The 25,460-nt window shown below is 52.4% G+C and overlaps 7 protein-coding genes across 7 annotated transcripts; 4 read left to right on the plus strand and 3 right to left on the minus strand.

The window, feature by feature from the left end:
• The first annotated feature begins 331 nt into the window (after window positions 1–331).
• On the plus strand, window positions 332–6,070 carry PSV08DRAFT_389680 (RecF/RecN/SMC N terminal domain-containing protein). Its single transcript, XM_066093499.1, has 8 exons — window positions 332–662; window positions 716–1,622; window positions 2,055–2,086; window positions 2,133–2,257; window positions 2,308–4,344; window positions 4,398–4,772; window positions 4,818–5,491; window positions 5,541–6,070. The coding sequence occupies exons 1-8, from the start codon at window positions 368–370 to the stop codon at window positions 5,800–5,802; spliced, it is 4,707 nt and encodes a 1,568-aa protein (XP_065949216.1). The 5' UTR covers window positions 332–367; the 3' UTR covers window positions 5,803–6,070.
• A 183-nt stretch (window positions 6,071–6,253) lies between these two features.
• Window positions 6,254–8,646, plus strand: PSV08DRAFT_222321 (uncharacterized protein; the record flags this gene model as incomplete). The annotated part of the gene is made up of 1 exon (XM_014226029.1): window positions 6,254–8,646. The coding sequence occupies one exon, from the start codon at window positions 6,254–6,256 to the stop codon at window positions 8,576–8,578; it is 2,325 nt and encodes a 774-aa protein (XP_014081504.1). The 3' UTR covers window positions 8,579–8,646.
• PSV08DRAFT_294171 (HD domain-containing protein) lies at window positions 8,611–9,704 on the minus strand. The gene is made up of 2 exons (XM_014226030.2): window positions 9,530–9,704; window positions 8,611–9,429 (listed from the first exon to the last, which is right to left on the minus strand). Exons 1-2 carry the CDS (start codon window positions 9,630–9,632, stop codon window positions 8,774–8,776), a joined length of 759 nt encoding a protein of 252 aa, XP_014081505.1. The 5' UTR covers window positions 9,633–9,704; the 3' UTR covers window positions 8,611–8,773.
• A 168-nt stretch (window positions 9,705–9,872) lies between these two features.
• PSV08DRAFT_201591 (HAUS augmin-like complex subunit 6 N-terminus-domain-containing protein) lies at window positions 9,873–12,428 on the plus strand (the record flags this gene model as incomplete). The annotated part of the gene is made up of 3 exons (XM_014226031.2): window positions 9,873–10,262; window positions 10,314–12,124; window positions 12,185–12,428. Coding segments are annotated over exons 1-3 (2,361 nt in total), but the record flags the coding sequence as incomplete, so codon positions are not given.
• PSV08DRAFT_409441 (glycosyltransferase family 90 protein) lies at window positions 12,388–20,563 on the minus strand (the record flags this gene model as incomplete). The annotated part of the gene is made up of 10 exons (XM_066093825.1): window positions 12,388–14,699; window positions 14,757–14,912; window positions 14,963–15,370; window positions 15,427–15,823; window positions 16,927–17,674; window positions 17,725–17,949; window positions 18,008–18,326; window positions 19,430–19,941; window positions 20,015–20,333; window positions 20,501–20,563. 10 exons carry the CDS (start codon window positions 20,561–20,563, stop codon window positions 12,663–12,665), a joined length of 5,184 nt encoding a protein of 1,727 aa, XP_065949217.1. The 3' UTR covers window positions 12,388–12,662.
• A 255-nt stretch (window positions 20,564–20,818) lies between these two features.
• On the plus strand, window positions 20,819–23,166 carry PSV08DRAFT_40158 (uncharacterized protein). The gene is made up of 2 exons (XM_014226035.2): window positions 20,819–20,948; window positions 21,013–23,166. The coding sequence occupies exons 1-2, from the start codon at window positions 20,895–20,897 to the stop codon at window positions 23,119–23,121; spliced, it is 2,163 nt and encodes a 720-aa protein (XP_014081510.1). The 5' UTR covers window positions 20,819–20,894; the 3' UTR covers window positions 23,122–23,166.
• PSV08DRAFT_40159 (uncharacterized protein) lies at window positions 23,167–23,889 on the minus strand. Its single transcript, XM_014226036.2, has one exon. It carries the CDS (start codon window positions 23,727–23,729, stop codon window positions 23,211–23,213), a length of 519 nt encoding a protein of 172 aa, XP_014081511.2. The 5' UTR covers window positions 23,730–23,889; the 3' UTR covers window positions 23,167–23,210.
• Between the last annotated feature and the right edge of the window lie 1,571 nt (window positions 23,890–25,460).

Here is a 25,460-nt window from a genome sequence, read left to right on the forward strand (position 1 = left end):
TGAATCCTTTCAAATCTCTGCTCCTAAGGCACTGGCTGTGCGACCTCTCGCGTGTGCTGAGCCATCCACCTGTAGGGCAACAACATCAAAGGTACCCGTCGGAGGTGCATTGGTTCTTTCTGAGTGGACCAAGACCGTTCATCCTCTCCGCTTCGTCCCCCCCGAAAGCCCGTCGAATCGCGCCAATACTCCACACTCGCTTCGCAACTGTGATCATCTGTCTAGGGCCAACGATCTTCGCACACCAGAGAACTCCCGGCTTCTAGATCATCAAGCTGGGCGGTGCCTCCTACATTGTCAACAACTCAGCAGGTCTGACCCTTGGGACTTTCTTCGTCGTGCGCCGCGGGCGACGATCGCCTCCAGAATGATCGAAAACCGACAGCCTGCCGCCCTCGCAATAGTCTGTACTTTTACAATTATCGCTTCCTTGACGGTCTTTCTGAGGGTGTGGTCCCGGTACCTTGGACGAAACTTCTGTTGGGACGACTATCTCATCCTCATCGCAGCTGTGATTTTCATCGCAGATACAATTGCAACATGGGTTTACATCGTTTTGAGTGGTACAGGTTACCACGTATATGACCTGCCCAAGAAGTCTGTCCATGAGCAACTCGTCGCTCTACACTGGAACTTTTCAGTCCAGATGCTGTATCATCCACGTATGTACTTCTCCGGGTCTGTATCTGTAGCATCTTTGCTAATAAAGTTTCAGTCATGGGATTGATCAGAGCTTCAATCATCGTTTTTCTCTTCCGGATGAAAGACACTCGTCGGCGAGTACGATATCCGTTGCATATTGTCACCTGGCTCAACATTGTCTACTCCATAGGATCGACCATCGTCAACTTAACCCAATGCACCCCAAACCCCTATGCCTGGTCTCGGCCTGCAATGGACAAGGTTGGTCCGAACGGAACTGTCATACCAGGCGGTACATGCATCGACGCCCGTACTTTTGTCCTGGTGTCCTGTGGTCTTTCAATCTTCATGGATCTTATCATTATGCCAATTCCCACTATCATGGTGTGGAATCTCCAGATGCACCGACGTACCAAGGTCCTGGTGGTGTTTGTTATGAGCCTAGGATGGATCGCGACAGGAGTCTCCGTTGGGCGGTTCATTGTGTACTATTACCGCTTCGCGCCTACTAACAAAGACCGCACATGGGATATCGGGATTGTGATCAGTATCGCTGAGCCGGCTGTACACATAATGACAGCGTGTGCGCCCGCGACAAAGTGTCTCTTCCGGCATTTGTTCCCACAGTACGGCACCAACCGCAAAGCCTCATATTACCACGAAGGAACAGTGACTGGCCATCGTCCAAGCAAATTTGGGTCGTATGGTTCAAAGATGATGGGCAACTTCAACTTCGATGTTCCCGCCCAAAAGAATGAAGATATCGATCTGGAGGTTGGAGGTGCCCCAAGGACTGCTCCATTGCCGCCACCTGAGGACAAGGACGCAAACGCCTTCGACTGGAAAGCTGTGGCGAGTATCCAGTCAAGGGAGTCAGCAGAGGCATTGCCGAGGAGAAAGAGTTGCTCGAAGACTGCATGCACGGAATCAAGTGAAGCAGTAGAGGCTGAGCCGGAGTACCTGCTAGGGCGGGCGCGGTAGTTAGCAATTGTACGACACTTGGGTTGTTTTTGCATTGGTTAGCGATGATAGCGTTTTGTACACAGCGGAAGGGCCCGCATTTCCTTCCTTTGCATGCAGTAGTAATCTACGAAGTTGACGGCCTTGAGTCAATGTTCGAATCTGTGTAACCAGTGACGTCGCGACTCACCAGAGCCTTTCCTAGTACTGACGGAGCTGACGCGTGGTTTCTCACGCTACCACGTGAGAGCGGGGATAGCGCGAGCAGGCTGGAGCTAACCTCTTTAGGAGAACCCTGGCTCCCGAGTGCCGTTTACACGCGAAACACAACAAACATCGAGCAACTAACACCAGCACATGCAGCCATCATGAGGATCATAGAACTTGTCATTGATGTCAGTACATACTCTATGTTCATGCGATCACATCTAATATAATCTCAGGGCTACAAGTCGTACGCTGTCCGCACAGTCATCTCGGGCTGGTGTGTTTACTCCCCCGCTATGAGAGGAACACAGTGCTCACCGTAGTCAGGGACGAGAGTTTCAATTCAATTACAGGACTCAACGGATCAGGAAAATCAAACATTCTTGATTCAATATGCTTTGTGCTTGGTATCAACAATCTGAGCGTTGTGCGAGCGCAAAACTTGCAGGTAGGCAGAACAAGGCAGTGGAACATAGCGAAATGCTAATAAGGCTTCAGGATCTCATCTACAAGCGTGGTCAAGCCGGAGTGACCAAAGCGAGCGTTACCATCGTATTCGACAACCGTGACAAGACAAAGAGCCCGGTCGGCTTTGAGGAACATGCGCAGATATCGGTGACACGACAGATTGTGCTGGGCGGAGCGAGCAAATACCTCATCAATGGACACCGCGCGCAGCAGCAGAGCATACAGAACCTATTCCAGTCTGTGCAGCTCAATATCAACAATCCCAACTTTATGATTGCACAAGGAAAGGTTATGCAGGTGCTGAACATGAAGGCAAAGGAAATCTTGGCTATGCTTGAGGAGGCTGCGGGAACACGCATGTTTGAGGATAGGCGAGACAAGGCCTACAAGACCATGGCAAAGAAGGAGATGAAAGTTCAGGAGATTGCCGAGCTGCTGCGCGACGAAATTGACCCAAAGCTGGAAAAACTACGGACGGAAAAGAGGGCCTTTTTGGAATTTCAGCAAACACAGAGCGAGCTCGAGCGTCTCACAAAACTTGTCGTAGCACACGACTATCTGCGATACAATGAGAGACTGCAACAATCAGCGGAAGATCTCGAGGCGAAGAAGCAGCGAGCAAAGGACCTTGAAGAATCAACTGTGCGTATGAAGAAGGAGATCGAACATCTCCAAGAAGACATCAAGCAGACAAAGGCAACAAGGGAAAAGGAACTCCGAAAAGGTGGAAAGTTCCAAGCACTGGAAGAGGAAGTCAAGGCACATTCTCACGAGATCGTCCGTCTGACCACGAACCTGGAGCTTAAGAAGACTAGCATGGCCGAAGAAGTTGAGCGTGAAAAGAGTGTTAAGAAGAGCGTGAAAGAGCTTGAGAAACTGCTGCAAGAGAAGAAGCAAGCCTATCAAAAGGCACAAGAAAAATATCAAACAGCCCATGCAGAGCTAGCAAAGCAAACGGAGGAAGTTGAGCAGAAGGAAGAACTCCTCCAGACTCTGCAAACCGGAGTGGCATCGAAAGAAGGCCAAGAGGGTGGTTACCAAGGTCAATTACAAGATGCCAGAAACCGAGCGAGTGCAGCGGCGACAGAGCAGGAACAAAGCAAGCTAAGGATATCGCATCTCGAGAAGCAGATCAAGGAGGATGAACCGAAGGCTAAAAAGGCAAGAGAACAGAACTCTGGACTGCTCAAAGATCTTGAAGCCCTCAAGTCACAGGCTACAAGGCTCGAGGCAGACTTAGCGAAGTTAGGCTACAACGAGGGCCAAGAGGCAAGCATGTATCAGCAAGAATCACATCTCCAGGCACGCATCCGTGAACTCAGGCAGCAGGCGGACGCGATGAGGCGGCAGGTTGCCAATATTGACTTTAGTTACAGCGACCCATCACCGAACTTTGATAGGTCTCGCGTCAAGGGTCTTGTTGCTCAGCTCTTCACGTTGGAAAAGGAGCATACCCGAGCGGGCACTGCTCTAGAGATTTGCGCTGGAGGCCGGCTGTACAACGTCGTCGTCGACTCTGCCGCTACCGGTAAGCAGCTTCTCGAGAACGGCAGGCTCAAGAAGCGAGTCACAATTATTCCTTTGAATAAGATTGCAGCTTTCAAAGCATCAGCAGAGAAGATTGGAGCAGCTCAGAAGATTGCGCCAGGCAAAGTCGACTTGGCACTGTCATTGATCGGGTACGACGATGAGGTCACTGCCGCAATGGAATACGTCTTTGGCTCTACCCTTGTTTGCGAAGATGCGGAAACCGCTAAGCGCGTAACATTCGATCCCGCTGTACGTATGAAGAGTGTAACACTTCAAGGCGACACTTATGACCCCGCTGGTGTGTTGTCTGGTGGTAGCGCGCCCCAGTCTAGTGGAGTTCTCATCACCTTGCAAAAGCTCAATCAAATCACAACAGAACTGAGGTCTCAGGAAGCTCAGCTTCAATCCTTGCAAGCCACCATGGCAAAGGAGAAGAAAAAGTTGGATGCTGCTCGCAAGTCAAAGCAGGAACTTGACCTGAAGAGGCACGAGATCAAACTTACCGAGGAGCAGATTGGCAGCAACGCATCTTCATCAGTATGTGATGGCTTTTTGTTCCATCTCTAGTCAATCTACTAATCATTCAATAGATCATACAAGCTGTCGAGGAAATGAAGCAGACCATTGCTCAGCTCAAAGAAGATATCAAGGCGGCCAAAACCCGACAAGATGAGGCCAACAAAGATGCGAAGCGGATCGAGCGTGACATGAGCGAGTTCAGCAACAACAAAGACAGTAAGCTTGCGGAGCTACAGTCTTCCCTGGAGAAGCTGAAGAAGGCTTTGGCGAAAAATAACGCCTCTATTAAACCTCTCCAGACCCAGATGCGTGAAGCCATGGTAGATTCTGAGCAGTGTGGAAGTGATCTTGCAGCCGCTCAGGAGCAGCTCGAAGAGGTCCAGACAAACTTAAAGTCACAGCAAGAGGAACTCGACGAATTGCTGGCTGAGCAATCTCGTGTCAAGGTAATACTCTCAACCCTACATTGGTAACAGTACTAACTCTGACAGGATGCACATGACCTAGCCGCGGCTCAGTTAAGTGATGAGCAAGCAAAGTTGACTGGCTTCGATGAGGAGCTCCGCTCGCTCGAAGACGCGATCCGTTCAAAGAACTCGGCTATAACGGAAGGCGGCCTTGAGCAACAAAAGTTGGGTCACGAGATTGAAAGATTCCACAAGGAACAAGAAGGTGCAGAGGGCCACATTAAAGCACTTGAGAAGGAGTACGAATTCATTGCCAATGATTCAGAGCTTTTCGGTCGGCCTGGCACAGTGTACGACTTCAAGGGAGTAAACATGTCGGACGCAAAGGCCCGGCGCAAGTCGCTGGAAGAGCGGTTCCAACAAAAGAAGAACAAGATCAACCCCAAAGTCATGGCCATGATTGACAGCGTGGAGAAGAAGGAAGCCAGTCTCAAGAAGAACATGTCGACGGTGGTTCGAGACAAGTCCAAGATTGAAGAAACCATTGTCAAGCTGGACGAGTACAAGAAAGAGGCGTTGCACAAGACATGGTCGATTGTCAACCGCGACTTTGGACAAATCTTCAACGAGCTCTTGCCTGGTAGTTTTGCGAAGCTTGATCCTCCCGAAGGCAAGACGATTTCGGACGGACTGGAGGTCAAGGTGATGCTTGGCAAGGTGTGGAAACAGTCCTTGACCGAGCTGAGTGGTGGTCAAAGGTAAGCATGGGATTGTTGCGCTTACCCGAAGTACACTGACATGGCTTAGGTCTCTCATTGCGCTCTCGCTTATCATGGCCCTTCTGCAGTTCAAGCCTGCGCCAATGTACATTCTGGACGAGGTTGACGCTGCGCTCGATCTGTCGCATACACAAAACATTGGCCGCCTGTTCAAGACCAGGTTCAAGGGCTCGCAGTTCATTGTCGTCAGTCTGAAGGACGGCATGTTCCAGAATGCGAATCGCATTTTCCGCACGCGCTTTGTTGACGGCACGAGCGTGGTACAGGCAACGTCCGGGTCGTCAGGATAAGGCGAGAGCAGAGTATCACGTGTAACGAGACATGGCTTGATACGATACCCAGGGCACACGGTTTGAATTGCTTGTTTGGATAGTTGTTTGTATGTGTGGGCATAGGGATGGTGTTAGTGGAGTCTAGTTTGGGGCACTAGTGGCCCGGTTGGGAAGTTGGGTATGCACCAGCCCGGCATGACTGGCCGCTTCCCTGTTAAGATCTCTTGTCGCCTGTTTCTCCTTCCCCATACGGCAAACCAAGATGCGTATTGATGAACATCCATGGCCATAGCAGCATGCTGTTTTTTACTATGACCCGCCACCTATCTCCATTACACCCTCTTTCGCGGTACACCTATTGATAAGCTCCCAAGCAGCAGATTGTTAGTAAACTACCTGGATGCACGACTGACCTGGTGCCGACGCGCCAACTCTCTCCTCGACGCAGGCAGCAGTTGCTAGCCCGCCGATGTTATCGGCGCCTATACCTAAACCCCACGCACCCGACATCACTGCGGCATACTCGGCTACTACTCCAGACAGCCCCGGTCAGGATGCTTCGCCTGCCAGCGACGCCCAAGATTCATCACTGCAAATCTGGCGCAAAGCTCCCGCCAGGCACTACTCCACATTGCAAGAGCATGCCGACCAGACCCTGGCAACAGAAACATCGGGACAGGACGGTGGTGCTGCCTCAAGGCACGACGCCAGGCGCGAAGGCTTCAGCTGGGGTCAACAACCACATACCGGACACCACAGGCACAGTCAGCACGCAATGACAACAGAGCCCGAGCGACCAAGGTCGCCTCCATCCTTTGAAGAGATCATGAGACCAACTCATATTGATGATGCTAACGACATTCAAAACAATAAACTTCGCCATGTTGACAGTATGGAATCGGCCGGGCCAACCGCCATTGGCCTAGTCGAGTCCTTCTCCAGCAACGAGAGCGACTACAATGCTCAAGACCATCGTAGGTCTTCGATCATGGCTTTTGCAAAGGGAATGACAAGACATGTACCAGACTTTAGGATACTGTACCCTCTACAGCACAAAGAAGATAAGCAAAGGCTAGAGTCAAGAGAAGATGTCATTTCAAAGCTACAAAAAAAAGAGGGCAGCCTATTTTTCGCCCACCAACCGTCTGTTAATCCAAACAGTGGCAATGAGAAGTTCTCGAACTTGACCGTTGTGATTGACGAGCCATCAAGAGGGGTCGAAAAGCCCGCTACACCGGCAAACACGCAACCACCAGCAAGCAGCGGGCTTCGGGCCCGCCGGAAAGTCGACCTCGATTTATCGATGCCGAAAAATGTACCAGATCTGCCAGCTCGTAGCCGTTATCCGGTCGACATGGCAGGCAATCTGGCTGCTCCTCGTTCACACAGTCCTAAAACACCATGGATTCGCAACGAGCAGCCAAGATGGGAATCGGACCGGAGGGCCAAGTCATCGCCAATCGAAGAAGAAGATGACATGGGCGATAATATCACAACGTTGAACAATGACAACCACCGTGGCAAGGGACTTTTGCCTGGTAACGACGTACTGGACTCCTTGCAGCCACCAACACACGAACGGCTGCCAGCGAAGGTGAGACACCGGCATTGCATAAGTCTTCCACTCCCAAAGAGGTCAAGAAATGGTACAAATACAAGCGATTTAGATGTAGCTCAGGTGCCTGTTGAAGAGTTGACGCTGGCTGATGAAACAATGCAAGCCCGCACCACAACAGATTTACAACAGGTGGCCCAAGATTCGATGAAATCCCGAATTCGTCGGTGGAGAGAGAGATACATGACTTCTAGTGAGGATGCAGCCCCGGCTTTTGGAACAGAACCTTCCAAACGTCGGGTATCCATGAATCTTTTCAAACGCTCAAATCGCCTTTTCGATCAAGCCGCCCTAGAACTGTCAAACAAAAAGGCAAGCTCGAGTGATCCTACAAGCCACGATAAGAAAGGCCAATACCCATCGCCGTCGCTGGCACATATCCCAGTTCCACCCGCATTCACCCCACCCGGTTTAAGTCGCGTGCCAATACCACCCCTGTACGACATCAACGGCGAAGTCAAAGGCAAATTAGCAGATTTCCTCTTCGACTTCCAAAGTGGCAGTGCAAAAGGCACCCGCAAAAAACCCCTCTCCGGTTCGGAAGGCTACTGGGACTCTGACGCCCTCTTAATGAGTCTATCCACCGGCATTGCCACAAAAGAAGACGACGAAGACGACGAAGGCCCAGAAGGTCCCCTTCGTAATGGCCTCCATTCCCGTTCCATATTTGAAAAAACAGCCAACCATAACCACCACCGTACCCACAGCACCCACGGCTTCCTAGGCATAAAACCCCCACTCAGCCCCTCGCTCGCTGCCAACTCACCCATGCTTGGCCACGACGGCTGGTACCGCGTCAACCACGAAGACAACGCTGATTTGCGCGACTCGTACACTGTGGCTGCGCTGGCACGCCAGGAGGAAGAGGAGCGCAGGAAATTCGAGTGGTTGGTTCCTGAGCATCTTCCTAATAGCCCCTTATGCCCGCTGCACGACAAGTATGTGGGGCCCAGTCAGGGCTTGTGCTACTGGCATGGAAGGAGGAGTGGAGCGGAGATTAGAGAGGGTGAGTATGCGAGGCCGGAGAGTTGGGGTGGTGGTGGTGCAGTAGGATGGGATTACATGGGTGCGGGGAGCGGAAGCGTGGTGGGAGATGGGATGAGATTGTCGCCGGGGATTTCGACGCCCGTGGCGAAGGAGACGAAGAAGAGACGACTGGTTAGTTTGTCGAGTCCTTGATGTATATACCTTTTTCAGAAGTTGGGGTTATTCCAAAATGTTAAATATTTAATTTTTTTCGTTGATGTGATAACAAAGTTCTACCACCATACTCCGTCTATTCCTTTACTCCCACTGTGTGCTCACATTCATAAACTTCCCTGTAAAAGATGCTCCCGCCATGCTGGGTTTTCTTTCTTCTTCTTTCTTCTTCTCTTAATCTTCAGGCTCTGTGTTTGCCCTCCATGTAGGCGTCTTGCCTGCTTCCTTCCACATCTGTTTCCTCTCGCGGAATATTTGCTTTGCCCAGGCCATGACTTCATCACTCTGGATGCGTCCTGCGACCCACGTGAACTCGCCCAAATCCTTTTCACATTGATACTTGCGCTCATACTCGACCATCTGGACCAAGAGTTCAATCTTGTCGACGTCATGGACAAAGTGCGACTCTGGCGTCTTGCTGTCCTCATACTCTTGCCAGATTGCGCGGACATCCTGTCCGTTCATGCCGCCATTGAATTTTCCTAGTAGGTTGGTGCAGATGTAATCCATAGTCTCTGTCTCCCTGCGGCTCTTCTCCTCCTTGCTGACGTCGTCGACGGGTGTGATGTCACCGACGAGCGACTCGGCCATGTCGTGGATGACGGCCATGCGACAACACTTTAGGATGTCGAGTTTGGAGCTGAGAGACGAGGGAGCCATCATGGTGAGGATGCTCATGCGGTACATGTGGTCGGCGATGGACTCGCAGTCTGAGATGCCGAAGCGGCGCCAGCCCGCTCGCTTTGTTGTCTTGAGGCGCTCGAGTAGGTGGAAGAAGGGAACGGGCGAGTCAGTGTGTTCGGCGTTGCGGGGTTTGATGTCTGCGAGTACTGCAGGGACAGGTTAGCAGGGCAGTCTTAATAGTGATACAATCAAAGGGAAAAGAGAGGTTTCGCATACGGACGAGCCATTGCTTAATTCATGACATACCGCTCTCAACTGTCCACTGTTGCTTTTGCGCATCCTTTGCTTCGAGTTTGCCGGCGCTGGGCTCGGGGACACCATTGGTCTGAGTTGATTCGTCGACGGTCATAGTTGCGATGTACTGATTCTACTGACTCAGGTTGTGATACCTCTATAGAGACACAAGATATATATGTATGATGCGTGGGGGGAGCCGAGACAAAGCGTTTGGCCAGTGACGAGAAAGCGGTCGACAATGAACAAGGGTCAAACCGGGATCAGCAAAGCGCGAACGCGACTATCGATAGGGCCCGGCTTGGCAAACAGTGCAGGGCCCGTCACACCGCAACACCAACGCATGCATACTTACACATCATCAACCAGCACTGGCAACTCACTCTCTTTCTCTCTTCCAGGTCCCGGTTGCGCGCATGTCTCTTTTGCGACTGCAAGCATGTCTCGCACTACCTCGGCTTCCTCTACGACCACCACGGCTACCACGACCAGCGGCCACGTGCGGACCGTATCTGTCAAAGCAAACAATGCGAAACCGCAGCAATTGAACCCCATGCCAGCGTCTGATATCAGGCTCTTTGTGACCAACTTGCGATTGCTAGACTTTGACTTGCGAGACGACTGGCCAGACATTACTGTGCAAACCTTCTCGGCCAAGAATGCGGATCAGCGGCAGAGGATCGCTGGAATCGAATGGGCACTGTTCCGCTTGTTTGAGATCTGGGATCCCAGCGAGACAGCGCAGGTATACTTGGACTGGTTGTGCATGTAGATTCTGCATCTGACATGATCACAGAAGCTACAGCCGTTCTTTCCACCCCTCGAACCACTTCAGTCGCTGAACCTCCGCGCCGCGCTCTTCCGATGCTTGAACGAGTTGAAGAAGAATGGTGTACTGGGGAGGGAGTCTGTTCTCAGGAAGACGATGCTGGATGAGTGCAAGGGCGACAAGTTTTACGAAATCCTTGCTATATTTTCAAATGTCACCCTGAAGAAGGTGCTTGCAGCGCGGGATGGAGGAGGTCGGGATGAGGCAGTTGCAAGAAGACTAGCAACAGCACCAATGCTTCCAATCGACCAGCAACAGTCACTGCTTCCATTGGCAATTGCGCACCGCGCAGCACTAGTCAACGTGTTGAAGAAGAAGGAAGAAAAGAGAAGAAAGTACATGGAGTTTGAAGCAATGCTGGATAAGAAGGCAGAAGATATCAATCGCCGTATACAAAAGTGCAAAGATAGTCCTCGCGCACAGAAGCCTGTTGTGTCGCAGAAGGAGGCAGATGCTGTCAAGAGGCAGCTCAAAGACAACTGGATAGGGAATCAGAAGTGGCTCAATGTCATGCTCCATGGAGAGGAAACTCATACAGGAGATGCTTTCCTCAATACCCGGTTTGATAAGGTCTGGTACATGGTGGAGAAAGGACGAAAGCTCGAGGATGTCGCACCAGAGACCGGATTGCTGGAGAATCTTCAATCAAGAGTGCAGGAGCAGCAGGAGCGGCTGCAGAAATGGAAGGACTTTCATGAAGAGTTGCAGAATGATGCCTCTGGAAAAGAGAACCGAGTCAATTTAAAGCGTGTGGCGCCGATCAAAGAACTCAAGTTTGACGCCCATTCCCAATACCAGCTGCCGCCTTCGAAGCAGACAGTGGAGCAAACGGCAATTAAACGGCCAGCAATGCGAGTCGAATATCGCGACATCCTGTCTGATATGGATGTGGAATTGCAACATGCCGGGAAGATTCGAGCAGGTCCTGTATCCACTATCCTACCGCGACGACGTGCCTCACCCGCAAAAGAAGTCCAATCGCCGATCCCGAAGAGAAAACCGACCCTGCCTGAGCCGGTACCTGCGTCACCGACTAGCCCAGTAGTCCCACCAAAACCTAAACATCTTGCAAGACCCAATTCTCTGCAGAAAGTGCCTATACTGCCGAAGCCCTCACACCACGTGGCAGCGGCGTCTACACCAATTGATTCAGAGGCAACTCTAGTTGGCCAAGCTTCTGCGCTTCGTAGCTCACCACCGGCAGCTCGTCATGCTGGGTCGCCGATACGAAAGTCTCCGCCACCTACACCACCTCGTAAGAAGGGAACACCTAAGGCCGAGAGTCCCGAAGCCACCGTGACTCTCACAGTCCAGCAAGCCTCGCCCTCGCCAAATGAGCGTGCCTCAAACGTACTGTCAGACTACCCATCTGAACCCCCAGTCCCAACTTTCGAACCCCCCATCCTAGACCCCGACGAAGCAATGGCCGATCAAATCATAAACTCAATCGGCAACGCCACCCCATCCCCCGTCAAGAAACCCCAACCCCGCATGTCCCTCTCCCTCCTCGAACGCACTCGCCTAACCATGTCCCGCACAAACTCGTCTGAAAACGCACTCGAATCCCCCCTTCGCTTACCCTCCATGGCACCACCCCCTCTCCCCGCCAACCACGTCAACCCCGCCGCCGCGGACCTCCTTGAGCGCACTCGTCTGAGCATGGTAGCATCGCAATCTGTGCCCCGCCCCAAACCGTCAAAGCCACAACGCAAATCCAGCGGCGGCCGCCAGAGTCTGTACCCCGTAAACCAATTCGATACCCCGCCGCGGAATCGCCAGTCCTCTGCTGAAATGCTGCGCCAAGGCAGCGTGGAACCAGTAGATGCCGGAGAGGAAAGCCCGGGTCTTGAACGTACGCCTACGGAACAACTGTTTAGCGACGAGGTGGATTATGACCGCGTGTTCAAGTCGAGACCGTTGATTGCGACGAGCCCTGTTTGGAGTCCTGGTGGTGGCGAGGATGATGATGACCCCGATGGTGTTACGGGGATTGATTTGAGGGATGTGGATCAGGATGATGATGAGGAGGGAGAAGAGGGAGGGTATGGGGGTAGTTGGATGGATAGTCCAAGTCATAAGAGGAGAGTGAGGTGCTGAGGATATTTGTTTGTTGTTGGTATTGTAGTAGTGTTATGAAATATTTTTGCGGTAGAGAGCAAAAAAAAAATAGACATTGTATGGATTTTGCAAAGTCTAGATGGAAAATATGGAAAAAACAAAAGGATAAGGAGAAGAAGAAAAAACGCCGTGCAATGCTTATCCATCCCGCCCATAGAAACGCCTTTATAACAAAGAAGTGTCAGTTGGACTTTCACTTCACAATTCTTGCACTTCCCTCTCTTCACTTCTCCGCCCCTTATCCATTCGAAACCCCACCTCAGTTCTCGCATCATCCGTCAGCCTACCCCACTCAAGCAAGAGACGAAACATGTAAATCTCCATGTCCTCTTTCCTAAGCACCTTCTCTGTCCACACCTTGCCATCTCGTGCAATCTTCTCGGCAGCCTTGATATGCCCTTCCATCATGCGTTTGTTGCGTTCCTCGACGCCATAACCACCAAAGTACGCAAGGCTGGAAAACAAGTCGTGCAGACGAATATCGACGGGGACAAAATGCTTCCAGGCGGTGAGACGGCCCTCGTACCATTCGCGAAAGAGGGCAGCTTTGAAGACGACTGAGTTTGATTGGAGAAAGGGAATGAAGCGGGTCGAGAAGGCGGCGCCGTCTGTGTCGAAGAGATAGCGGTAGCGCCAGTGTTGCTGAAGGTCGATGGGGTCCGCGAATCCAAACTCACGCGTCTGATCGATGCAGTCTAAGCCGGCACAACGGGCAATTGGGCCAACCAGACGTACATCAGTCTTGGTTTCGAGAAGCCGCTTGATGTCGTTTGTGCGTTTGAGCATGTACTCGAAATGACCGCTGTGGTCAGTCTTTGGCAAAAGAATGGGTTGTCGCGAGGTTTCATTGTTCAAAAGATGTACAAGTCGCTGGCGAAGCATGCCTTTCCAGGTTCCGTACGTAGTCGCACCTTCAGTAGTCGTGCCGCGCCAGAAAAGCACATCCAACTTGTCTGCAAAGTGGGGGTCAGGTGACTTTTCGTCGAATCCGTACTTGTTCTCGTCTGCATAATACCGGGGCGATGGGTACCGAATGTCGACAAACCCAGGAGCACGGCTTTGACTGAATATGGGGACAATGTCGTGAGTGCCCATCAGGTTCGACGGGCTAAGGTGCATGCCGTGGAGATTGGCAAGATCAGGCTGGTGGCAGGGATCAGCCGACAGAGTCCAATTGGACACAAAAGCACCAACCGAATGGTCTTGCGTGCAGGTATGACAAAATGTTTTCGTGTTCCAATGGCGCTCTTTTCGGGCTCGTGAGTCAGGCGAACAGGCGATGGAGCCATACGTTTCGAATACAGGCTTTGTTTGAGCATTTTCGAAAAAGTGTGGATCGGTCCTAACGCGGTTGATGTGTAGCCATTTATCTGCGCGGTCCGCACTGAAGCCTTTGGCTGAGCGAGTCGCATCAGACACAGGGTAAGGCTGGGGATTATCCAGCGCGTCCTGCAGTCGCTCATAGGGAACCGCCACACGACTCTCATCCTGCAGGTTTATAGCCAGATCCATATCTGGAAGAAACTCGGCAAACTTCTGGATCATGGCAGCCACGCTGTCCATGGTCTCTCGATACGCTTCTTCGACATTTTCAAAAACCTCTACGTTTCCATCTCTTATGCGGATCCCACCCACGGCTTGACGGGTAGCCAAGACAGTCGCCGTGCGCAAGCGCAAGTCGTCAGGATTGAAGGAGGAAAAGGGCGCCAAGTCCTGCTCGATGTTGTCGTAGTCGTCAATTACGATTGAATTCCGGTTGACGGCAAAACTGTACCACTTATCAAAATTGGGTGGTGGGTCACGATTGTAGCGTTGGCGGTAATGTACTACAGCCTCGGCCAATGAGTTACTCCGATGTGCCTGCGAAGCCCACTTGTCGTGTTGCACCGAAGCTATGTCGATTAGCGTAGTGATTGGGTGTTCGAGCAGGGGACCTTGTCGGCGGTATACGACAACGCCTATGGAGAAGGCGATGAGTAGGACAATGAACGTGGCTGATTGGTTTCTGCCAAGACGAAATGCGACCTTTGACCGAATGCGGGTTTCGATGTTGGTATCTGTTAGGAGGTGAAGGATGAGTGCAATGGTAAGCAATGTAAAACACAAGACTAGTCCAACCGTGGACTTTGGTGGGAACGCATGGGACACGCCGGTCCCGAGTGCACGAAGAACGCCAATATATGCAGAAGAAAATGCAACAGTGAGCACCGAGCTCATAACGCCATACAATCGAGCCTGTGTGGGGTGAGCAGGGGTTCAAAGCGGGGAGAAGGGGGGAAGATGAGGACGTACAGATTTTACAAAACATAACGTCGTAAAGGGTATCATCAACGATAAACGCAAAAGACCAAGGAGATAGTCGGAAGAAAACGAAAGCATCCACTCGCGATGCTCGGGCATTGTGGGGTAGATGACAATGCCGGCAACAACAAGAACGAGGGAGGAGGCCTGATATGGTTAGCAAATGGGGTGGTGGAGATTTGTGAGACGCGGCCTACAATAAAAGTCATTCCAACCAGGACATGGTTGGAGGTGCCGTCTTGGAGGAGGATAGACCAATCGTCGGGCTCTGAGACGCCATCATCGACGAGGCGGTAGAGGACCTGAAGGATGAGGCAGTCTAGCAAAAAACCGACGAACTGCAGCGAAGGAACGGCCGTGGCATCGGCGTTTGCAATGGGGCAGATGTACGAGGAGCGCAGGGTAGTCGACTTGATGCTGACAAGGAAGGTGCTGATGGCGAACAGGAGCGAGGGAATAATGTAGCGCGTGGAGCCGTTGAAGACGAAGCCAAAGACACGGTCGAGAGGTGAGCGCATGCGGGTGTCAGCACTCCAGGCGGGGTACTGGCGCAGACTGGGATGGCGCAGGCTGTGGTAGAGAGCGACGACGAGGGGGAGAAATGCCTGGGCTGGTTTAGCATGGGGGGGAGGTTGGAGAGGAAAGGGAAGGAGGTGCGCACCAAAGGAGAAGGGCCGGTGCACTCGACGTGCGTGGTGACGCGGTAGAATATGGCGATGCGACCGCATATGGCGAGGAGTAGCACAGCCAGCAGAGCGCCGACAGCCCTCAGGCCCCATGGTCTGCGGGGGGCATGGAGTCCGGCCTCTGTCCAGATCTCCTCGCCAGGGTGTCTGGTCTGGACGTTGTTGAGGGCGAATGCGACATAGGTGGTGGCTGACAAGGGCTGGTGCTGGTGATGATGAGGGCGGCGGCGGGAGGACCAGGCTTCGACGACGACGAGGGCAAGGCCGGTGAGAAGCAGGACGAGGGCGGTGGTGTGCAGCGGCTTGTCGAGGGCAAAGGAGTAGTCGACGGGGGCTGGGGTGGTCAGGTAGGCGGATGCTAGGACGAGGCCGCTGTGTGCTTGGTCAGTACCATCTATGGACGTACGTGGGTAGTGAAGCAGTCGAGATGCGTCGCGCTTACCACGGGAAGAAGAGGGCCCTCCTGTCCATGACGACCGCATTCTTCGTGCTGGCTTGGGGCGGCGATTGCGATGCGACGCAGAGGGCGTGGGCTGTGGGAGAATTGGAGGTTTGGAGACTTGTGCCTGTCAGTCTTGGTCTCGCCCTCTGCCTCTCGCTCTCGCTCTCTTGTCAGGCACACGCACGGCTGCTCGGCACCTGCAGTTGCCCGTGCCCGCCGCCCCGGGCTCGTCCTACGCATACGCACCACATGGCCGTGGACTTGGTTACGTAGCAGTATACGAGCCAATACTCTCACCACCAAATACCCAAGCACCCATCTCCACCACCAGCCTGCTCGATACTCAGCCAGACACACATGTACACATGCACGCGCATCGACTCCCCGTCTTTTGCTTGTGGTTATGACGACGACGACCACCACCACCACCACCACCACCACCACCACCACCACCACCCGCGGCCCAAACCATGCACATCCACCTCTCCGTCTTCACCCTCCCACCTGCATGCATGCGAACAAAGACGGCCAGCCCGGCCGCTGCTGACAGGCTCTAAATTGAGGCTATGCTGCCCTTGCAACAAACCAACCCATTGCCGCATACGCATACCTGCAACAATGCTGTACGCGCCAGCCTCGCCCAGCCGTCGCCGCCAATCGCATCATGGCTGCCATGGCCGCCGCCGTCGTCGTGCTGCTGTAGAGTACGCGGGGCCGCCTGGTGGTTGCGGGGCCGCGCTGCCTTTGAGGCCCTGCAACTGTCCTCCATCACCCTCCATCCTCCCCGCCTCCCCCCCTGGTCCCGTCATGTCAGCAAGCACTCGCACCATTCTGACCCGTTTCACGCAGTCATGACTCGATTGTTTCATCGTGATATGTACTACTCTACTATAAACACCATCCTCACCTCACTCTCGCGACACGTCCACACCCCTGTCACGTCCCCGTTACTTATGCACAGCCACCACAGCTCCCAGCACCCACCACCTATGCCTTCTTCTCGCCATCAACGTGCTCGGTATGGTCCGGCGACACGGCCTTGTCACCGTGCACAATCTGGTTCTCCGGATCATTGGCATGCGCGTTGGTGATGCCAATCTCGGCTGCCGAGAAGGAGTCGACGACGTTCCTGTACGCCGGCACAAAGTTGACGCAGAAGGCGTACGTCGATGCGGCCACGAAAAAGGCCAGCGGCACCGTCATGGCAGTCGCAGTTGGCGCATACCCCTCAAGCGGCCTCGGCTTGCCCCGTGAGTCGCTGGCTGCAAAGAGCAGAGGCGGCACCACAGCGCCGCCAGCAACACCCCCCACAATGAAGCCCGATCCTCGCTTCGAATACTTGCCCAGTCCACGCATGCCCAGCGCCACAATGGTCGGGAAAATGATACTCTCGAAGAAGAGCACAACATACAGCATGCTCATGCCCGTGTCGCCTCGCTCCGTGATGGCGGGAATAATGAAGATGATGCACATGGTCATAAAGGTAAGAAATACCCATCGCGGCTTCGTCACCTTCATGATTGCGCTGCCCGTAAACCGACCAGCCGTAAAGCATCCTTGCGCGCCCGCGAGAAATCGTGATGCTGTAGCATTGCTTGTCACTATTCCATTCTTCACGCGCGTTTCAGTAACGTAGTTGATGAATGCGCCGGCAATGGCAACCTGTGCGCCAGTGTAGCAGAATTGAGCAAACGTCGCGTGGAAGAGACGGTACTGCTTGCGGAACGGCTCAACGTCGGTGCCAGCATTCGCGCTCTCAGCCTGAAAGGCCATGTCGGCATCTGATTCTTGTTAGCCATCAATCCCAATTTGCACGTCATGTGAAGCCTACCAGTAATCTCTGGAATGTCGGTAAAGTAATACACGACTGCCAGTGCAAAGACAAAGCATGCAATGCCCAGATATGTCCATTGCACATTCTCCAATGACTTTTGGTCCGTTCCTACGTTGTCGAAAAAGACATACGAGGCCAGTACGGGCGCAACGACGGTTCCAATACCGTTGAATGCCTGCGCAATGTTGATTCTGATTTCCGAGTACTTTGGCGGTCCACAAACTACGAGACATCAGTACCTCTTCCAATTTGCCACTATACCACCCCACCAAAAACATACCTGCAAGATACGGGTTCGCCGCCGTCTCCAGCGATCCAAGTCCATTTCCAATCACAAAAGTGGCCGCACAAAAGCCGCCAAACGAGCGGTACACCAAGCACGGCCATGCAAGCAGAGCTCCGATGCCAAACAGCGTCAGACCCCAGATGAACGTAGCCTTGTACCCCCAGTGTCGCAAGATCCAATTCGCATGTCCCAGCGACGCAAGCGGATACGCACCAAAGTACGCAGCTTGCAGTCCCGACGAGCGCGACCGCGTAATTCCCAGCGTGTTTTGAAAGTGCTTGTTCAGCGTATCAATGAGACCATACGAGAAGCCCTAGTAAGACCCAACTCGTCAGTACTTATCATCACCGCTTTTGGTGCAATGTCGAGCAGGAAAAGAATAACTCACCCATAGAAAAAACAAAATCGTAACAAGACACAATGGCCCAATACTCTCTCTCAGCGTGAGCTCCGCCGCCCGCGTGCGCTGATCATCGCGATTCCGTAGTCTGGGACGTCGGAGAAAACCCATGATTGCTTGCGCGCTTACGATAAGGTTTACCTCAAAGTAAACTCGTGTATATGTATAAATATACTATCTTCTTCTCCTTTTATACCTCCAATCTCCAAAAAGTAAGAGAAGGAAAAGAAGAGAGGAGAGAAGAAGAAGAAGAAGAAGAAGAAGAATAAAGGAAAAGTAAGAAAGAAACCCGTCGATCAAAAGAGAGTGATAGACACTGCAGGGTCCCCCTCATCTCTCTCCTCATGTCACCACCTACCGCGCCGCCGTGCGGCAAAATTATCGGGATCAATCCACACCCCCGCCAAGCACAAGCAAACAACCAAACCTAGAAAGAAACCCGTCGAAAAGCCAAGCGATTCGCCCATACCCCCAGCTCCCCAGCCATTTGACACCCATGCAAAGGCAAACGGCAAAGCATGACCAAGGCACACAAAAAAAAAGCTGGGGTAAGTCTGGGGATCGCGGCGCTAAGTGGGTTAGCGCCGTTTGATGACGTTTGTGGGGGATGCAACTACGCCGATGCTAACATGGGGGGCTTGTAGCTTTTCGGTTGAGTAGCCCCCGAAATGCAGCAGGATTGGGCACCGTCGTGGTGGGGGGGGTGGATCAAGGTCAGCTGTTGGAGGGGTTCTTTGGGTATGTATGCCCGCTGTTTCGTGAGGGGACAGTGGTAAAAAGCTCCCGATGGGGGCGGTGGGGAGGTTGGTAGCGGTAGGTTTATCGACAGTCAGATGGAGGGTAGGTGGGGGGGTATACGAAGATGTGAAGACGGGGTTTAGAGGAGGAGGAGGACAAGGACAAAGACGAGTGAGTGTAGCTGGTAGTATGTATGGAGTTTGTGACAATGGTAGGCATTGTACGTTGATGGTGATTTAATCTTTGTTTTTAAAATCCAACCCACTTTCCTTGCGCACCGCACCGTATATACTCGGTATATCGCCCTTATCCCCCAACTCGCTCTTCACGACGTCCAGCCGTGCCTGCGCAAGCGCAAGCATCTTCATGCTATCCCCCGCGCCGCTACTTTGCGCAATCGCCATAGCGTGGCGCGCATCTTTTCGTGCGAGATCCACGTGGAAGAGCGGTTCATCGCGCTGATAGTAGTCGCCGGCCAGCAAGCGCTGCGAGTACGCCGTGTAGGGGCCAGGGAACAAGGCCGAGACAAACGTATGCAGGTTATCGACACCCAGCCCGGATTTCTCAGCTAGAACGTGGCCTTCGGAGAGCTGCGAGACCATGTTTAGGATAAAGGTGTTGCCGATCACCTTCAGAAGCGTGGCGTTGCCGGCGGGCTGGGACGAGTAGTCGATGGTGGTGCGGCCCATTACGCCTGTTGTGTAGGGAGTTACCTTGTCACAAGCGGCCTTTTTGCCCGCTACGACGCAGATTAGCTGGCCGTTTTCTGCCATGGCTGGGGCGCCGAAGACTTGTGCGCAACATGATTGTTAGTCTGGATCGCGGTGGAGTCATGGTCTTGGTACGTTCATGGGCTTACGTACCAGGCATGCCGACGAATTCTCCACCGTGCTCGGTGATGCGCTGCTCCAGGCTGTTGGTTGTGTCTGGGTGTACTGTTGAGCAGTCTACAATGACTTTGCCTTTTACATCTTCTTGCAGTATGGTATCCACCATGGTGTTGACTGAGGCATCATCACCAAGACACATGAAGACCATGTCGGCAGTCTTGACGGCATCATTGACATTGTCGACAACCTTGGTCTTGGAAGTGCCGAGCTTCTGCGAGAGGTCCTCCGCACGGGCTTTGGTACGGTTGTAGAGAATCAGAGGCTTGTCAAGGTCACCTTTCTCCACGAGGTTCTTGCACCTGGTGGTGGGTGTTTGGTTAGTGTATTTTCAACGACTCAGCAGTGACCATGGTTCCACCACTCTTGAACATTCAACAGCAAAACCCTGTGATAGCGCCAATAATCTTCAATTGCGTTAACTTACATGCCCTGTGCTGATTAGTGACATTGTGAATAAACGTAGTCGGCTAGACTTGCCCTGCCCATGTTACCGAGGCCGATCCAAGCGAGTTGCGGGGCCATGTTTTCTAGAATGCTTCGAAACAGACGTGAGCTGTGTTTGCTTTTTGGGAGTAAGACGCGGATTCGATACTGTTTGAATATAGCCAACGTGTGTTGCACAGTTAACGTGTCGTCGTCATGGTGTTCATGGGCCGTCGATTGCCGGGGTTAGTAGAGCCAACGGGCCGATGTCGGTTGCGAGCAAATGACGTGCAACTGCCGTTACTATCAAAGTTTAGGGTGGGCGCAAATATTCACGCATTTCACGGAGTCATACATTCGACTCCAAGCCCTCAACGACTTTATACCGTTGGACTTTGGTGTTTAGATTAACCGGACGGAGGGATGAAGCATGTTCATCTGGAGAAAAGCCCCCGCGAGGGGCTTGGGGAAGTCTACGCAGAATGTGCGTGTCGAAATTTTGAGCGGATTCGAATAACTGCGCGCCGCCATTGCTAACAGCACGACAGCTTCCCAAATGCGATGACAAGATCAAGTTGCTGGCAAAAACCCAACATACATACCTCTCGACATCGACCACCTACATCCGCAAATCCTCGAGCTCTGCGAAAGAGCGCCAACGCGCAGAACGCCAGCAGCTCACCCGCCTGCTCAAGGAGTCGCCTGGAAAACGCGACGCACGCAATTTTCTCAAGCAATTCGACGCACCCAAGAAGAACAAGGCTGATGTCGCCGCTCAAGCGAAGCAAAATGTTAGTGCAAACAAATCTCCCGAATTAGGGTCATTGCGGACTGGCGTTAATTTGGGCGACTTGTATAAGCCGACCGTCTTCACACGCGAACCGCTCCCAGAAGAGCAGTACCAGGCTGAAGAGAAAGATGAGCCAGTACACTTGGCGCTGGTCAAGCTTCGGCAGCCGCAGACGCTCGACGACCGCGTACTAGGCGATATAGCATTGACGTTGAGCCAAATGGCTCAACTTGGTTTCAGCGTGGCAGTAGTACTGGATTGCGACGAAGACATGGGTCCATTCACCACAAATATCCAATCCGACTATGTCAACATGGTCCGAGAACAAGCATTACGCATGGTTGCCGCACTGGAGGACTACAATGAGCCCGGCGCATTACTCGTCGAGGACGCCCTGGGCTGCACCCCATTAACAAAAAACATGCCCAGTACCGTTCAAGTCCGTGGAGAAGTACAAGTACAACACAACTACCTGCTCTTTCCGCCCATTGATGAAGGTGTCATCCCTGTAATCACGCCTTTTGCATACGACACAAATCTGAAGAAAGTCAGAGTCCAAGCAGACGATGTGTTGCTTGCGTTGATCCGCGAGTTTTCTGGTATCGCCAGCTATACCAATGCTAATGACTCGCAAGAAGCTACAGAAAAGAAGACGGCAGATACTACCAATAAGCCCATCTTGGATCGGATCATCATCCTGGATCCCCTGGGAGGTATTCCATCCGAGAAACGTGCAGATGGCGCACATGTTTTTGTTAATCTTGAAGCTGAATACAACGACATCAAGCAGGAACTACAGCAGCTTTCGCTGATGAACGAAACGCGTAGTGACAGGACAAACACATCACTTGGCAATGGTAATCCCTTCTCCAAGTTTGTTGAACAACCGGTAGTAGCGTCGGCAGGCACGACGAACGATCAATTGGGCGGCTCAGCTCCTATGCGTCATCTGAAAAACCTTGAGGTCGTTCAACGCGGTCTGAAGCTGCTGCCCCCATCCTCATCCGGTCTAATTCTCACCCCATTCGAGGCTGCACGCAAGGCCATACCCGACGATGCACGAACAACACCCTCGAAAAATCCTTTACTGCACAATGTCTTGACCGACAAGCCGATGACATCTTCATCACTACCAACATCACCCACGTCCAAATTTCTGGGATCCGCCGCCCCAAATCCAGCTACATTCTTCAAAAAAGGCATTCCACTTACCATGATACCCGATCCGCGGACTTATGGGCCGTGGCAGCCACCCTCCGCCGCAAATCCGAGCATCGACTTGGCAAACGACTCGCGCATCAACTTCCCCAAGCTCGTGGATCTCATTGATGATTCTTTCCGAAGAAAGCTTCATCCCCAGAATTACCTCGACCGCATCCGTGGTCGCGTCGCCGGTATCATTATAGCAGGTGACTACGAAGGCGGTGCAATCTGTACATGGGAGACGCCCAGATCCCTCCAGGGACTCGATCTACCTCCTTCCTCATCCCCAGACTCACCATACTGGATTCCCTATCTCGACAAGTTTGCCGTTCTGACATCATCCCAAGGCTCAGGCGGCGTCTCGGATATCGTCTGGGCGGCACTTACACGCACATGTTTTCCTGAGGGCGTCGTTTGGAGGAGCCGGACTAGCAATCCAGTTAATAAATGGTATCAAGAGAGGAGTAAGGGTATGTGGAATCTACCTGGCGGTCAGTGGACTATGTTTTGGACTACGCAGGGTGTGGAGGAGAGATGGGCGGCTGAGAAATGGGGTAGTGTGGAGGCAGAGAAAAGGATGCTGATGAGGCGGTGGGATGCATATGTAGATGTCTGTAGTGCGATTGAGCCGAGTTGGGCAGATGGTATTCAAAGAGCAGATTGAAAAGTAGAGATTGAACCAATATCCAAACATATTCCTGTCCTTTGTCCAATCAACTGTTCCAAACGCAGTGAAAAGTACCATACATCTCTTCACCTCCCCATCAACTCCCTCAACCTCCCCGCCGCAACCCCATCCACAAACTCGACACTCGTACAAACTTTGACCCCCTCGCCCTCGGCCTCCTTCTCAAATCCCAGCATCCACAAAACATCATTCTCCACCACATCCCCCTCGTCCACCCCTTTAACCCTCATAAAATAACTAACGCGCACAACGCATCTCATCAGCACCTCATCAACCAGCACATCCGCTACCCTCAACTCCCAAGATTCCATCCGCGGCACCATGGCGCCTAGGTGCGCGGCGAAGGCGTCGAAGGAAAAAGTGCCTTGTAAGGGTGGGGCGGCGGAGACGGCGTGGTGGTGGCCGAAGGTGTGGGTGAAGGAGGAGGTGCAGAGGGATTTTAGGAGGGGGATGTTCATGCGGGGTGGGAGGGTGGGGTTGAAGGATTGGGCGGAGATGAAGGCGAGGGAGGTTGTGTGGAGGGATTTGTAGGTTTGCGAGGCGGAGGTTGGGGGGTGAGGCGGGGAGTGGGGAGGAGAGGACATTGTTTTCGTGGCCTTTGTGTGTGTGTGAGAGAGAGAAAGATAGGGGGGTTTTTTTTGGAAACAGGATTGCGTTATAATGGGTGGTTTCTATTCTCTCTTCTTTTTTCTTTGAAATTTATAGGGGTATGTAAGAGTTGAAGTTTTGGCCTTTTTTTTTTTGATAGGATTTTCTTCTTTGTAAATCGCACGGGGATGATTGTTTAAATATTGATTCTCTGTTTCATAGGCAATGGAACCCCTCCCGTTCATGGCCAGTTCCAAGCCCTCAGTCATCAGTTGGGTTGCGGATCCCCGCTTGTTTCGCAGCGGCACAATTAAGGTTGCCGATGCGGGTGCCTAGCTCCCGCCTTCCCGCCGTTGACATCGGACTATTTGTTCAACTGCAACATCACCTGTAGTTGTTCTAATTCCGGTATGCCTCCTCACAATTATTAACGAAATTTACCACATGGGGCCGATGAGGGTGCGCTGTCGTGATCAGGATTTGTGCAGCATTGCGCGATTTCTCAAGGCTAGCGGAATGCGAACGTATTTTGAATGCATATGCCGCTTTTAAATGCAATATAATGCGTGTTCGTGGGCGTGGAAAATAATCAGGATACTTTCTGTATTCGGAGACGAAAGTCTGAAGAGGACATCGGAGAGAACCTGCGATGAATAGAGGGGTTGGAGTTGGGAATGGTGTTGGGACAGGCCAAGAGTCGAATAACCATGTTCTTGTAAGCAAAGGGGTCTGACTGACTTCAAAGCTTACTATTCAGAACTTCTGGAGAATTTCCTGATTCTGAGGGTGACGATGTAAACGAGACGGATACAGAAATTGTAGTACTGAGCTTGTTGCTGCGACCCATTTTCATGCATACAGTCGACAGGGTCCATAGACTACGATGAGTTTGACGGTGAAGCCATCTTCCAGTACCAGGCTTCTAGCCTATCATCGCCGTCGTTCATATCAACGAAAAGATATCGGTTTTGGTCCACGGTCGTGAATGATGTCCGTACACAGTCTAGACAACAGCCCGCGGACTGAACTCCGCCCCAACACGTCGGAGCGTGTACTTCCATTCATCACCACATCATATGCTCACTCTGAGACGCCGCTTAAGTTCTTTCCATCGATATCTTCTCCTTGTCCGCGCACCCGTTCAAAAATACCGTATCCATGTGATGATTTTTGTTTCCTCCATCTCGAGCTTACGATGACCACGAGGTTCGATAACGATCAGGCGGCGGACAGGATCGGGTAAACAACGCATAGAAGCGATTTTTCAAGACGTGTGGAAGGAATGAGGAGTTGAATCCGAGCAGTGTAGAGGATAGAACGTGGAATTCCGATGCGGTTTCTCTGAGGCTCGATGACTGGACTTGCCGAGCGTGAGTAGCTAGGAAAACTGTCAACGTCGTGTTTGCCTACACGGTTAGCAAGACTCGCGAAGTCTCTTGTTTACAGGTCTATGAGGGCTGGATGCAGACAGTCGCAAATAGCCTAGTCGTCAAAGCATACTATGCAGGTATGTACCCAGCAGTCGCTCTCGTCGTGCAGAGTAATCACGTTGTTTTTTTTTCGAGATAGAACAGATGGAACAGACAGAATACGAGATGATGCCATGCCTCTTGCCGGAACTTTGCCTGTAAGCGCTCAAAGAGCCACGTGCAGTGGACCCATCGGCGACTTTCACGCCCGTGCGTTTGTGACACCGGCCGCAGGGACACTCATGCAGAGAGATACAG

This window comes from Bipolaris maydis (assembly GCF_028858645.1).
Source record: "Bipolaris maydis strain C4 unplaced genomic scaffold PSV08scaffold_6, whole genome shotgun sequence".
NCBI classification, from domain to species: domain Eukaryota; kingdom Fungi; phylum Ascomycota; class Dothideomycetes; order Pleosporales; family Pleosporaceae; genus Bipolaris; species Bipolaris maydis.